The sequence below is a fragment of the Polypterus senegalus genome, chromosome 18, assembly GCF_016835505.1.
Source record: "Polypterus senegalus isolate Bchr_013 chromosome 18, ASM1683550v1, whole genome shotgun sequence".
NCBI classification, from domain to species: domain Eukaryota; kingdom Metazoa; phylum Chordata; class Cladistia; order Polypteriformes; family Polypteridae; genus Polypterus; species Polypterus senegalus.
The window spans coordinates 2013573-2028155 of NC_053171.1; the positions used below are offsets into that span (position 1 = coordinate 2013573).

Genomic DNA, 14583 nt, shown 5'->3' on the forward strand with positions numbered 1-14583 from the left:
CATGGAGAATCCACTGCATCCACTGAACAGGATCATCTCCAGACTGAGGAGCAGCTTCAGCGACAGACTGAGGACATCGCTCCTCCTCCACACTATGCAACTCTTCAATTCCACTCGTATGGGTAAACGCTAACATTATTCAAAGTTATTGTCTGTTTTTTACATGCATTTTTAGTACTCTTTAATTTAATGTTGTTTTTTTTGTATCAGTATGCTGCTGCTGGATTGTGTGAATTTCCCCTCGGGATTAATAAAGTATCTATCTATCTATCTATCTATTGATTCAATGAATCCAAATGTGTATAATATGAACATCCTAAGGTACTTTATAGAATAAAAACAAACATACAATATTAAATTCAAATACAATTACATATTTATATAATATTTCTATTTTTGATTAGTTATCATTATAAAGAAAGAGTATAATAAGTCATATTTATTTACTCACCTGCTCTTCTTACTCACAAGGCACGGTAAACCTGCATATAAAAAAAAAATAAAGTTATAAAGACCTTCATTCAGTAAACAAGCAAATGTCAAATGGCGTCAGGTCAACATGGAGCATCGCTCATGGTTTCTGCAGCATCTGTAGCGTGTGACTCCAGTTTCAGGCTATGACTGGATGTTCCAAATTACTATTTTAGTACAGGCAGGTCTCGGGTTATGCATGAATTCCTTTCCTGTGGATATCTATAAACCCAGTTTTGAACCCAAGTCGGAATTTGCAAAGATTTAAAATTTCCAAGAATTGAAAATCAACAAAAAAGCAAAATACAGACTTACTACAAATGCAGACTTGCATATTAAAGGTCAGTGAAGCAATATGACTGTACTTTAAATCAATAAAACACAAATCATTTGTACGCTTTGTCGGAGATGACTGGGGTGGTGACCTGGCCGGGACGCCTAGGAAGACTGGAAGAGGACTTATGCTGACCTCAGCCCACGTGGGGGCGACCACCCTGGTTCCTTTGGGGGCCACGGGTACAGAGCTTTGAAATTCTACCCTGTAGGGGCCCATGGTCACCGCCAGGGAACACTCCTGTGCCTAGAGAGCTCTGGACCTCAGCACTTCCGCCACACCAGGAAGTGCTGTGGGGAAGAGGATCGGCGACACCTGGAGTGTTTCCGGGTACACAGCCGGTGCTTCCACCACACAGGGGCGTGTCGGCGGAAGGTCACCGGAGGACACCTGGAGCACATCCGGGTGCATATAAAAGGGGCCGCCTCCCTTCAGACAATGGCTGGAGTCGGGAGGAGAAAGGCAAGGTCTTGGAGGAGAGGCAAAGTGGCGGCCTGAAGAAGGAAAGAGGCACTGTGTTGTGGCCAGGACTTTGGGTATTTTGGAGGTTGTTGCACCTTGTAAATAATGGCGCTTGTAAATAAACGTGTGTTGGGTGATATTAACGTGTCCGCCTGTCTGTGTCTGGGCCGGCTTCCACAGCTTGCAGATAAGTGCTCTGTACACGCACTCTCGTCTTCCACACTCTGTTCATTTTTATGCCTTAATGGCTTCTCCAGGTAGCTCCACCATTTCTGATACTAAGTAGAAACCTGAGTAACTTTGTTTCTCTCAGGTCCGATCTGTGGCTTTACGTTATGTTTATATATGATGCAATTTTGATTATACAGTAAGTTACAGAGTTGTAAAATTCATAATGGTAGCACAAAATTCCACCACTTACTGACAATTGTGAAAGGCATGATGTCTCTGTTAAGAAATCTCTCAGAATTTTGCTTCCCCTTGCTGAGGAAAACTTGTCAAATAGACAATTAAAAAAAAACAAGTTCTACAGCTCAACGAAACAGTCAGCTGCTGATCGAGCTGCTTCCCTGTGCCTAAGCTTACTGCGTTGTAGCAGTGTAACTAGTAGTTAAAACTGCATCTCCCAGCAGTCCCTGCAGGGGCTGTTGGGGTCAAAGGTGGTCAGAGGGGTTTAAAAGGAGGGCAGGTGTCCCAAAGAAGGAGAAGTGTATTTTGTGTTTCGTTTACTTGTCGGACTGCCTTCTGTTAATTAAGCCACATTTAGTCGCTGTGTCCTGGATTGTATTCGTCGTTGGGGTCTGGATCGTCTGTCTACCTGGGTGCTGAGGACTGATTGTGGATTCACGACTTTCCCGTAAGTGTAGGAGCACTCCTGAGCCATCCACCCATCTTCACCCTTACAGTGTCTACCGGTAGGATTGTTTTATTCCCTTTCAACATACAGATCTCTGGACTTACTCTCGTCATCTCTCATTACATCCGGTGTGGTTTTTGATGGACTTTACTGTGCGGAGTTGTTTGTGTTTATATGTTTAATGTAATTTTGTCATGGGGTCCAGGGGTGGTATTATTGTTTTCATTTATATTATTTAATTGTTGCTAGTTCCATCCATCCATCCATCCATCCATTTTCTAACCCGCTGAATCCGAATACAGGGTCACGGGGGTCTGCTGGAGCCAATCCCAGCCAACACAGGGCACAAGGCAGGAACCAATCCTGGGCAGGGTGCCAACCCACCGCAGGACACACATTTGGTGACACACCCACACACCAAGCACACACTGGGGCCAATTTAGAATCACCAATCCACCTAACCTGCATGTCTTTGGACTGTGGGAGGAAACCGGAGTGCCTGGAGTGCGTGTTTTTGGGTTTTATGTGCTCATTCATATCTGTGACCCAAACCGTGTTTTACAAGTCATTTTGGTACAATTACTAATGTTAAAGTTATCACAAATACACAATGTGTTCCTTTGCACTTATTCTGACTTCTTCAACTGAATCACATGAGAGGCCAGTGCTGACTTTGTAGAAACATGGAACCATTGTGTCACCTGATATCTCATCAATGTCATGATTGGAGTTGTGTGTTCTGACAAGCTTATTACACTAAACTGTCGCCATCTGTTATTTTCAACAAATCATGCCAGCCAAATTTAACTCCCTTCATCAATAGTCTGTTTCCCAGTGTAGGATTGGAATTGACTTGATGATTATTTAGTTGGTGACCTACTGTGGCAATGTCATACATGATAACCCCACTATGGTGGTTATTCTTTACTGGATGTAAACTTAAGTGGACTCACAGCCATACTGCAAACAAAGCCTTTCTGAAAATGATTAAGTATTAATTATTTTGTGCTCCCCATTTTGCAAATTTATCTTGTTCCCAGATTCATTCGGCGTGGCTGAAAAAGAAATGTGCTACAGAAAAAATAAGGTCCCTCAGTGTCATGTGGCGATGTGTGCTTCTTACCTTTTTTCTTGTGGTAAACCCAGAGCAGAAGTCCCAGTAGAAAAATGAGAAGGGCCAGAACGAGGCTTACAATGATTATAATAGTAAACGTATCTAAAACTAAACAGAGATGAAAAACATGTGGTTAGCGTGACATACTGGACACAGCCTTGTGTTTTATATGTTAAAAGGTCATTCATTTCACAGTTCTGTCCACATTTATTTGAGTAACTATGGGTAAGTGACAGTGTGTAAAATGAGCATTGGTCATCCCAACATGATCTTGACTTAGTGCATAATTTCCAGTAACATGGAGATGTTACTTAATGTTACTATGTGCATCTTGGAGCTGGTGAAGTGGAACAAAGTTAAGCACTAACTTAGACGTGGATCATACAGACTGTTTACTGACATGAAATAGCACATTCATACAATTTAAAAAGGCATACATGATTAAACATATATACTATATAATGGAGGTAAAGAATTTAGGGGTAACTATTGACTCTGACCTGAATTTTAAATCACATATTAATCAGATCATTAGGACAGCATTTTTTCACTTAAGAAACATAACAAAAGTTAGACCTCCTATAACATTGAAAGATGCTGAGAAATGAGTTCAGGCTTTTGTTTTCAGTTGGCTAGACTACTGTAACGCACTCCTCTCAGGACCACCCAAAAAAGACATCAATCGATTACAACGAGTGCAGAATGGAGCTGCTAGACTATTAACTAGGAAAAGAAAATTTGAGCACATTTCTCCAGTTCTGATGTCACTACACTGGTTACCTGTGTCATTCAGAATTGACCTTAAAATACTGTTTATAGTTTACAAAGCCTTAAATCTCACTCCATCCCATATTTCAGAATGTCTTACACCTTACACTCCAAATCATAACCTTAGATCTTCAAATGAGTGTCTGCTTAAAATTCCAAGAGCAAAACTTAAAAGAAGTGGTGAGGCAGGCGGCCTTCTGCTGTTATGTACCTCAAATCTGGAATAGCCTGCCAGTAGGAATGCGCCAGGCTGATACGGTGGAGCACATTAAAAAACTGCTGAAAACACATTACTTTAACATGGCCTTCTCATAACTTCATTTTAGTTTAATCCAGATGCTCTGTATATTCAATTAATTATCATTATTATTCATGGTGGCTCCAAAGTCCGTACTTTCTCTTCTATTCTTTTACTGGTTTTCCGTGATCTGTGCCACCACCACCTAATGAAAGCACCGTAATGTCCCTACATTCATGTATTAAAGGCCAGACGTCCACATGACTGTCATCATCAAATTCTTCAATGTGAACCCCGAATACAATATGGACTGATTGAGGTCATTGATGTTAGGTAGAATGCCTAGAGGGTGCTGGGTGGTCTCGTGGCCTTAGGACCCCTGCAGATTTTTATTTTTTTGTTTGTTTTTTATGTCCTTCCTGGCCACCGGACCTTACTTTTATCCTATGTTAATGTGTTCCCTTATTTTAATTCTCATTTATTTTGTCTTTTTTTCTCTTTCTTCATGTCAAGCACATTAAGTTACATCATTTGTATGAAAATGTGCTATAGAAATAAATGCTGTTGTTGTATATAATGACATACATACACAATGTCAAAAAAATGGGAAGAAAAGGCAACTCAAAAAGCCAATCAAAAAATTATATTAGAACATTAGAAAGATTTAAACAAGAACAGGCTCTTCAGCCCAATAAAGCTCGCCAGTCCTATCCACTTAATTTTTCCAAAAATAACATCAAGTCGAGTTTTGAAGGTCCTTAAAGTCCTACTGTGTACCAAACTACTTTGCTTCTCTGTGTACTGTAATTTCCACAGTCACCACTAGATGGAGCATTTTTTTTTTTTTAACTTAATGTAATTGAAATACTGATCACGTTCAGGTAATAAGGTTTTCAAATAACATAGCATTCCTTCAGTTTTATTCTTGAATTAAAGTATAATACACCTTTTGTGAAAGTGTTTCTTGGATATGTGGGCTTCACACATCCAACACTTCAAGTCAAAATTAGGTTGTTATTACTATAATATATTATGAAAACATTTTCTGTTTTAGCTGTGTTTTCAGCATTACTTACAGTACCTCGCATTTCCTCAGTCATTTTATATTAATACAGATTGTTGTAGACATGGAACACAAATGAAATGTATGTATTTCAAATCACCATATTTCATTAACTATATAATTCCTTACAAACGCATCACCAGATAAACACTTCAACACAGACTTAAGCAGGGTGATGCCTTCATCTGACTGAATGGTGGGTACGGGGGGGTGTAGCAGGCTGTATTCTGCTGAACCACACATTTGCAAAACAAAAGTGGGCTATTAGCACAGCGATAAGGAGCTACAAGCTTCTTTGCATATGTCAGGAAAATTTAAGGACGTCAGACAATGGAAAAAAGCGTAAGCTTCAGGGATTCTAGTGTTAAACTAGGATATTCTGACTTCATTTGTACCAAGACATTTAAATTAGAGAGGAGGTCATATAACATTTTAACTTTTTTGTTTTCTATTTACATATAGGATGTCTTGTTTCTATGAATCACATATTTACTCAAGGCTATTAATCTGTTTAACAATTTTAGGATCCTTAGGTAATATTAGGAGAAACAGGTATGTATTTGGAAAATACCATTTATCTGTGTGGTGATTGGTATAAATTAAAATATATTTAAATATGTTTGTAAATTAAACTAACTGATAAAGGTCTACACTGAAAAAAAGCATGTGGTGGCTCTACCAGCTCTCGTGTTGATGAAGAATGCCCATTTTTGGATACATTTATAGCGATGACTTAAGGCTGTTCTGTCTTTATCGAGTATTTGGTTAAATTGGATTTAGATCACCTTTCATGTGTGGTTCTAAATGTTATACAGACATCTGTGTTTGAATGCTTGAATAAGAATTGTCTGGAATATGCACACTGTTTAAAATGGAAGCAAATTATTGGTGGTACCCAATAATTGATATATAAACTGATGACAACAAAAAGAACATTCACTCTGTTAATTGAAGTACCATAAGAAAGTCCATATTAAGGTCAGAATTAAGATAAAGAACAAATTCAGTTCTCAGGTTCTACAGCTATACTGACTGTTCAGAGCAGCAGAGGTAATGGAAGAATGGAATCAAGAGATGGATTTGTAGTATAAGCAAAGGTCACAACCACAAAGACACAAAATTGAATCAAAGAGCCCAGGGTGTGAAACCATTATCATAATTCAATAAACATGGTGAGAAAGTCAATAGACATAGAAGACCATTTAACAAGTACCACACTGAGAGACGTTAATCATTATCAGGACACAGAAAAGAATTTGTAACCAGAAAAACACACCAACACATTTTTTTTATTCTTTTCTTATGTCCACAAGCTTGGACAACCAGAAAGTGCATGATGCTGACTTTTTTATTTGTGTTACTACATTACTATGTAATGTGATTAAATATGTATTTATAGTTTGTCATTTGTGAACAATCTGAATTTATTTTAATTTTAACCTCGGAATAACTAGAAAGTAGCAGGAAATGTTGCATTTACATTTTGTAGGAGATAAAGCAGAAACCTTCATTGTACATTTATGTATTCGATGTACGGTATCAATTCAAATCTAAACATTTATCTTAACTATACCAATGCAGTACTTATATGAATTTAACGTTGATATTAACTTGCTAAGAATGGTTCCTAGTCCTGCAGAGACGGAGACAAAACCAGGACCTGGGCAGTGAAGTCAGTCTTAGACTGTGTTCTTTCAACATGTCAGACAGGTGGAGTGTAGAATAATACCATATACTTTAGAGTCAAATTCTCTAAAGTGACCACCCTGTGTTTAAAAGTAGCTGTTTTATCTAAAGTTGAGTAGATGAGTTATGGTTGTCAGCTAGCTTATCTGACGTGGATGTTAAGGGTTAGACAGAGAAAAGTCTAAAATGGAAGCAGCAGTGCTAGAGAAATTGATATTTTTAAAGATTATGCAGGAAATAGAAGGTTTACAGTTAAAAACAGGACAGTTACAGAGACTGGACCAACAACTACATTTAAAAACAACTGTACATTTCACTGCAGAATGGAAAACTCCCACTTACCTGAATTTGATTTTGAGGTCGTCACCGTAGTCACTGTAGTCACCACTGAAAGAAAAGAAAATAATAATGGGTGAAAAGAAGACAAATAAAGAATGTGGTATTTGTTTCATAATTTAGTTTGCATGGAATTACAGCCCTTTACTATATGAGAACAATGAACAACTAAAGTTCATTATTTTCCCCAGACTTTGAGGATGCAAATAAAAAAATTAAAATATTTACAACAGAGCATGTGATATTCAGAGCCTTCAGCTTTAAATGAATTGACATGTAGATTAGGTGACACGAGTAACGTGAGATTTTTTTCATTAACGTTTTTGGTTTTGCTTGCTGTCATCTAGTGTTAGTCACCACAGACTCATATTCAGATACATTTTCATCTCTATTCTTCATGAGATAAAAATTTTCCGTTGCCCATAACTACAAATACATGCACTACATAAAATATTAAAAAAAATATTCATTTTGTGTGAATTATTCCTTTAAACAGTTCAAAAACATGCAACTTAATTGACTTTGTTAATCTGTCCCTCATGTGTGCGCATGTTCACCCTGTGATGAACTGGCGTCCTGTCCCGGGATTGTTCCTGCCTTACACCTGATGATTACTGGGATAGGCTCCATCTGCCTCATGACCCTGCTCCAGATAACTGGAAAGGATGGATGGAAATCCTTTAAACAGAGTAGAGGAACAGCCATTCCAAAGGAGGTCGGGAGCAATGGATACCTCAGAGCCTTCTGTGCTCTCTTTTCAGGAAAGAAAAAAACAGCTGGTAGACGAGGGAATCGAGTCTCATAAGACGGGGTTGTGGAAGTTAATGAGAGGACCATAAAGTCTGGGATCTGCCATTGCTAAATTAATAAAGATATGTGCATGCTTTGTTTAAAAGATATCCTGTGGGACTCTGCCTGTCACTTTGCTGACTGTCCCCTCTATTGGTAAAAAGTGAGGGCAAGTGCAGATGGAAATAACGGCACTAATACAGTGAACAGAGCTCCAGATGTTTTAATAGAAAAAATGAAATCAAATCATCTGCTTATATAAATTCAACTGAGGATGTAATTTTCTTTAAATTTAATCACACAGTTTGCTTAAGATATTGTAACCAGCAGGGGGCGCTCAATCCCTGGAAGCTGAATTCTTTTAACCAGGCGTCATTTTACGTCCCTAACTGTGTAAACATAACGTGATGAAGGTGTGCACTTAGCTTGCGTTAATGCTGATGGTCAATAAGAGAGATGGCCATGGAAAAGAAAATAAAGCTGTAGTCTCAATATTTCCAGCTAAAGACATGCCATTCATTCATCTGGTGGGAAGCTTCACACTTTGGCCAGAGTTTATGTCTGTTTTGTTGTTTTTACAGCCATTTGTTCCAAAGTTAAACCTATTAGGTTAACAACCTTTTTGTGTTTGTGTTTAACTAGAGGTTAGAGTATTATATTTGTTTTCTTCAACTTCTTAAAATGCCAAGTGATTTTTCTAGCGATGCCCCAACCTGTTAATCTGAAGCCCTTTCAAGTCTTACTTCTCACAATATTTACCTTTCAATTAACATGAATCATTTTATACCATGCAAACTAAATAAATAAGAAAAATTAAGTTTATCAATAACAATACCATATCAATTATTATTATTATAACTATTTTCAATACGCACACTCACATTCGAACAAGCTGACATTATTGTCCTAATACAAGAAAAGAGGATTCACACAATAGAAAGCACAACATTGTCAGCTCATCAATGGACTGATTACCTTTATGTGTCACTCCTGCCTTATGCTTTATGCTGCCAGGTTTGGCACTGGCTCTCCACAAACCTAAACTGAATAAGCAGGTTAGAAAATGGACAGATGATCAGTAACATCTTCAAGGCATCAGAGATGCGTGCCACTATGGCCTCACAGCTTCAGGAGACTGGCACATTTCCCTTGTGTCTGTGTGGCTTGTTCTCTGGGTTGAATGGTAAAGTTTTCCTCCTAAAGATGTGCACACTGCACTAATATCCATCTTTAAACTGGCACAATGTTGGTGTCACTTTGCTGACGAGTCTGTTCTTTTAGATGGGTTGCTATTGTGCAAGGAGTTTCCAGACTTTGACTGGAAGAGCATAAATGGCATCAGAAACACACTTTGCCCTAACAGTGTAAAAACCTTGGCAATAATAAGTTGTATCATGTATTTGTATTTATTACTCTGAGGGCACAGAAATGAAAGAGAGAGTGGCAGACAGATAGGAAGAGTCCTCCAACTAATTAGTTGTATCGAGTGTTTCATGGTGGAAACACAAGTCACCCTCATGCCTAGTATGAATGGGCAAATTGGCTCTTTATTGGTAAATTGGGGCCTAGGAGTGCAAGTACCCTTCATGTCACATAAGTTAAAAGACAAACTACACTGTCCCACCTATTGAACAGAGGTTCAGCTATACACGGCCATACTGCTAGGCAGGCAATGTGGCACAGCGGTAAAAGGGATTCCAGACCATGAGACCCCTGACCAGTCCCTCTGGGCATTCTACCTAACATAAATGAAACAGTCCTCTTTGGATTTAGGGTTCTCACGGAAGGGCTTGATGAAGATGGTCACGTAGACTTCTGCCTTTTAATCCGTCCATCAATGTTTGAGCATCATGAAGCTTTGAGTAGGTGGAGGTGGCGCAGGCCACCACCACAAAGAAACCGGAAAAAGAAACAGAAAAGAGAGTAGGGGTCAGTACGGATTTTAGAGCCACCATGAATAGTTATTTTGAGGAGATTAAACATACAGAGTATGAGGATTAAGTTAAATTACGATTAAAATGAAGTTATAAAAAGGCCATGTTAAAGTAATGTGTTTTCAGCAGTGTTTTAAAGTGCTCCACTGTATCAGCCTGGCGAATTCCTATTGGCAGGCTATTCCAGATTTTAGGTGCATAGCAGCAGAAGGCCGCCTCACCACTTCTTTTAAGTTTTGTTCTTGGAATTCTAAGGAGACACTCATTTGAAGATCTAAGGTTACGATTTGGAATATAAGGTATCAGACATTCCGATATATACGATGGGGCAAGATTATTTAAGGCTTTATAAACCATAAGCAGAATTTTAAAGTCAATCCTGAATGACACAGGTAACCAGTGTAGTGACATTAAAACTGGAGAAATGTGTTCGGATTTTCTTTTCCTAGTTAGGATTCTAGCAGCTGCATTCTGCACTCGTTGCAAACGATTTATGTGTTTTTTGGGTAGTCCTGTGAGGAGTGCGTTACAGTAATCTAGTCGACTGAAAACAAACGCGTGAATTAATTTCTCAGCATCTTTCAGTGATATAAGCGGTCTAACTTTACTTATGTTTCTTAAATGAAAAAATGCTGTCCTAATGATCTGATTAATATGTGATTTAAAATTCAGATTACAGTCAACAATCACCCCTAAGCTTTTTACATTCGTCTTGACTTTTAATCCTAATGTATCCAGTTTATATCTAATAGCCTCATTGTATCCATTATTGCTGATCACTAAGATTTCAGTTTTCTCTTTAAGGTAAAGGCTTTAGACTTCAAACCCTGAGGCTGTGGGATCAAATCCCACTACTGACACTGTGTAGTGACCCTGACCCTGAGCAAGTAACTTCACCCCCCTGTACTCCAATTGGAAAAGCAAAAAAAAGTAATGTAACCAAAAGTCACCTCAGATAAAGTCTTCAGCCAAATGATATGTAATAATAATTTTGGTAGGCCCAAGGAAGTCATCGCTATTATTTATGTTTTTCATTTGGTGTTTGTTTATCCCAAAATATATGTTGTGACACACGTGCGATTGGGAGCCATCTAGAGAGCCGGAATAATAGTAGTACCACACCAGAGCAGCAGGTGGCGAGCTGCACTAACTCTCTCTCTCTCAATCCTCTGTAGACCATCCATGGCAATCCCACTAGGTACCGGCGCCATTGATGACATCATTTTTGGTATTGGCCCCATTGATGAGATCACTTCCGGTACTGGCACCACTTCCAGGTCCGGCAATATTGAGGACATCACTTCTGGTCCCGAAGACATCACTTCCGGTCCAGGTCCCGAAGATGTCACCTCCTGTACTGACCTCTTCTGCCATCTTCTCACTATCAAACCAGTTCTGTTTTGGGCGTTGTACCATTCACTGCTCATGAAAGAATACCCGTTTTGCAGCCAGGTATATCATACGGGTGGCTGCCCCAATCCTTTGAAGTTTCCTGTGTCTTACTGTGACAATGTCTCTTATTTATTAATATAAGCACATTCGTATACGTTCTGGCCTCCTTGGCATTAAGTGGTGGCTTTGTGGCTACGGATCGGCGCTGGTATCTTGAAGGTTGCAAACTTCAAATCCCATTAGTGTCAGAAGGGGTCCTTTTCTGTTAACCTGAAAATTTCTCCAGGAGTGCCATAAAATGGATGACCTTGTGGTCTCACCCCCCAAAAGGTCACGTGAAAAATCAGTTTCCTTTTCTGGATTAACAAAAATGAATAAATAATCTGGGTTCATAGAACATTACAAGAATGGCTCATGCCAATAACAGTTGATTCCTGCCAAGCAGTTCATGCTGCTGTAATAAGCTCAGAATAAAACTTTAAATAAGCAAGCCTGAATAAATATTTCAGGTAAATGAATGTATACATTTTTCATTTTGTCCATTTTTGATTTATCATTTGTATTACTCTGTTTTTATTATTTTAGACTGAAGTCTCCTGAAGTCACAGTTTAGATACGTTTTGCAATGTGTCTCAATAGTAAAGAATAAAACTCAAATTCTACCGTTACAAGAAGTGACTCTGCTATCAATGCACTATTAGACACACTGTCTGCATGGTTGTTATTTTTCATTAGGAAGAAGACAACATGTGAAGAAGTGTACTACAGTCAAAACAAAGAGGAAGTGATTCATAGACATCTGATTTTTACTAGGAAGATTTGGGAAAAAGAGAAAGGATATGGAAACGGCTTTAGGAAAGAAACAGAAAATCCACATCGGAAATCACAACTTAAGCTGACACACAAGTGCAAGGAAGAAGAGCTTTATATATACACTCAGTGACCGAGGAAGGCAAATTTCACAATCCGAAAGAGACCAGTCTGCTCGTCAGGCTCATTTTGTTAAATAATTACCGAGTTATGTTATGATTTTGGTATTTTGTTGTTCTGCTCATATTTTGTAATTGAATTTCAATTTTGATTGCGATATTATTTGTTAGTGTTTTAGTAGTTAGTTTTATTTAATTTCATACTGCCATATTAATCATTAAAGGTGCCTCCGTTATGATGGCCATATTGTTGCTGGGAATGTTGGCTCTATTGCCATCGTGTGACTACTGGCAGAGACATTTCATTCAGTTCAGTTAATTTTTGAATGCTGCCCTCCATTGAGGCTCAGTAATAATACCTGCGAAAACCTGGTTATAAATTTTATTTTCTGTATAGTCAAGTTTGATCGCCTTCTAGGTGCTCTGCCAGTTGTGACAATCAACTGCAGCAGGACTCGCCTCACTAAACCATTCAATCCGTAGTTGTAACAGGTGGTGTGCACAAAGGGCAGAGCCTTAATCAGTGCCAGCTTATGACCCACACTTACTGGGAATTCCACGTTCGTGAGGAGCAATTGCAATCCCCGGTCCTCATCATGGATAGTGTTCAACAGCTTACCCATCCCTCTCGGTACCACCAGTTAGACACATGTTGATCCATTTAGTGTAGCATACGTGCAGCCCTGACATCTATGGGCATCACAGACATGTTGATGCCCAATGTCACGTGCCACTCATGTCCTCTTGGAATTTGATTTTGATGTGGATGGCCGCAGATACAACCCCCTAATATTTGACCCTACCCTATCCCTCGGCCTGCAGTAAGGATCTTATTATGGCTGGGCACAATTAAATTGTGCTATATTGTGATACAGCAGGTTGGATAATGGATGAATGGATGGATGAATCCGTGGGAACGGAATCCTCATATAGATTTTCTGTAGTTTTATTTTTTAATATCTAAATTGAAAAGGACAAAAAGTAATCTGTGAATTAAAAGTAATATGAGAAAGTTGACAATGAGGTTAAAATCAACATGAAGGACAAATTCAGTTCCCAGATTCTGCAGCTATAATGACTGCAGCGAAGCAGCAGTAATGGAAGAATGGAATCAGAAAATTGATTTGTAGTTTTAAAAACAAGCGATAGTCGTAACTGGGAACACAGAGATCGAGCAAACAAGCTCAGGCTGTGAAATCAGAATTGGAATTCAATAAGGATTGCGAGGGAGACAATGACCACAGAAGATCATTTAACCACAGCTAAATCGAGAGACGCTAATTGTTGTCTTTATTCTTCTAAAGGTGAGTCTTTATTCTTTTGTTAAATCAACAAACTTGGACAACAATAAGGGCACAATGCTGACCTGTACAGTATACTGTTTCTTTGTGTTACTACATGACGTGATTAAATTTGGTCAAAAAACCGTATGCCCTTATAGCTTGTCATTTACAAACAAACAATCTGAATTTATTTAATTATTACATCAGAGTTAGAGTAAAGTGACAAGTGAATGTTACCTTTACATGATAGATTGTAGGAAATAAAGCAGGACCCTCCATTATCAGTTGACTGTATGCGTTCTATGTACATGTATCAATGCCAAGCTATACCTTTATCTTAACTAAACACAAATGTATATAAAGTTATCATTAATGTTAATTTACTTAGAATAGCTTTTAAACTTCTGGCCTAAGTCTTTTATGCAGTCCAGAGACAGAGACAAATGCCACATGCTACTCACATAAAAGCCATAAGCTAGTAATAAGCATTAAAATATTGTCCATAAAATTTAATTAAATCACACAGTTAATCTTTGAAGATTTCTCATTTCAGTTTTTTGCCGTTTCTTGTGGAAGACAAAATCCATTCAGTGCTACAAAAAAAAAAAAAAAAAGTGAGAGTATAGCAGCCATTGTTTTGCTCCTTCTGGGTTAAGGCATGACAGCAAAATAAAGAAACATCAACATGTGAATTTTTAGAGAAACTAGCAGGGTGTTTGTTTTGCTTCTTCTGGTATTACAGTTTGGTTTTTTGTAGGACTGCATCCAGTTTGAAGGTATGAGTTTTCAGTACCTGGTCTATCATGGCTTCAGCACCATTTTATTTTTATTTCTGTTCCATGCATTAACCTCCTTAGCGTTACATTTTTTCTCAAAAAAACATGTAAAAAGTGTTGCATTTTTTGGCTTGAAAAATTAAAATTTTTAT

The 14583-nt window shown here is 38.4% G+C and overlaps 1 protein-coding gene across 2 annotated transcripts in view; it reads right to left on the reverse strand.

The window, feature by feature from the left end:
- Window positions 1–14583, reverse strand: part of LOC120518734 (basement membrane-specific heparan sulfate proteoglycan core protein-like) — a 92958-nt gene that overhangs the window by 4155 nt on the left and 74220 nt on the right. For both annotated transcript variants that reach the window (XM_039741676.1, XM_039741677.1), the window contains exons 6-8: window positions 7335–7379; window positions 3247–3345; window positions 452–482 (exon numbers count right to left, since the gene is read on the reverse strand). In XM_039741676.1, the coding sequence (XP_039597610.1) occupies window positions 452–482; window positions 3247–3345; window positions 7335–7379 (175 nt within the window). The remainder of the gene's footprint in view (window positions 1–451; window positions 483–3246; window positions 3346–7334; window positions 7380–14583) is intronic.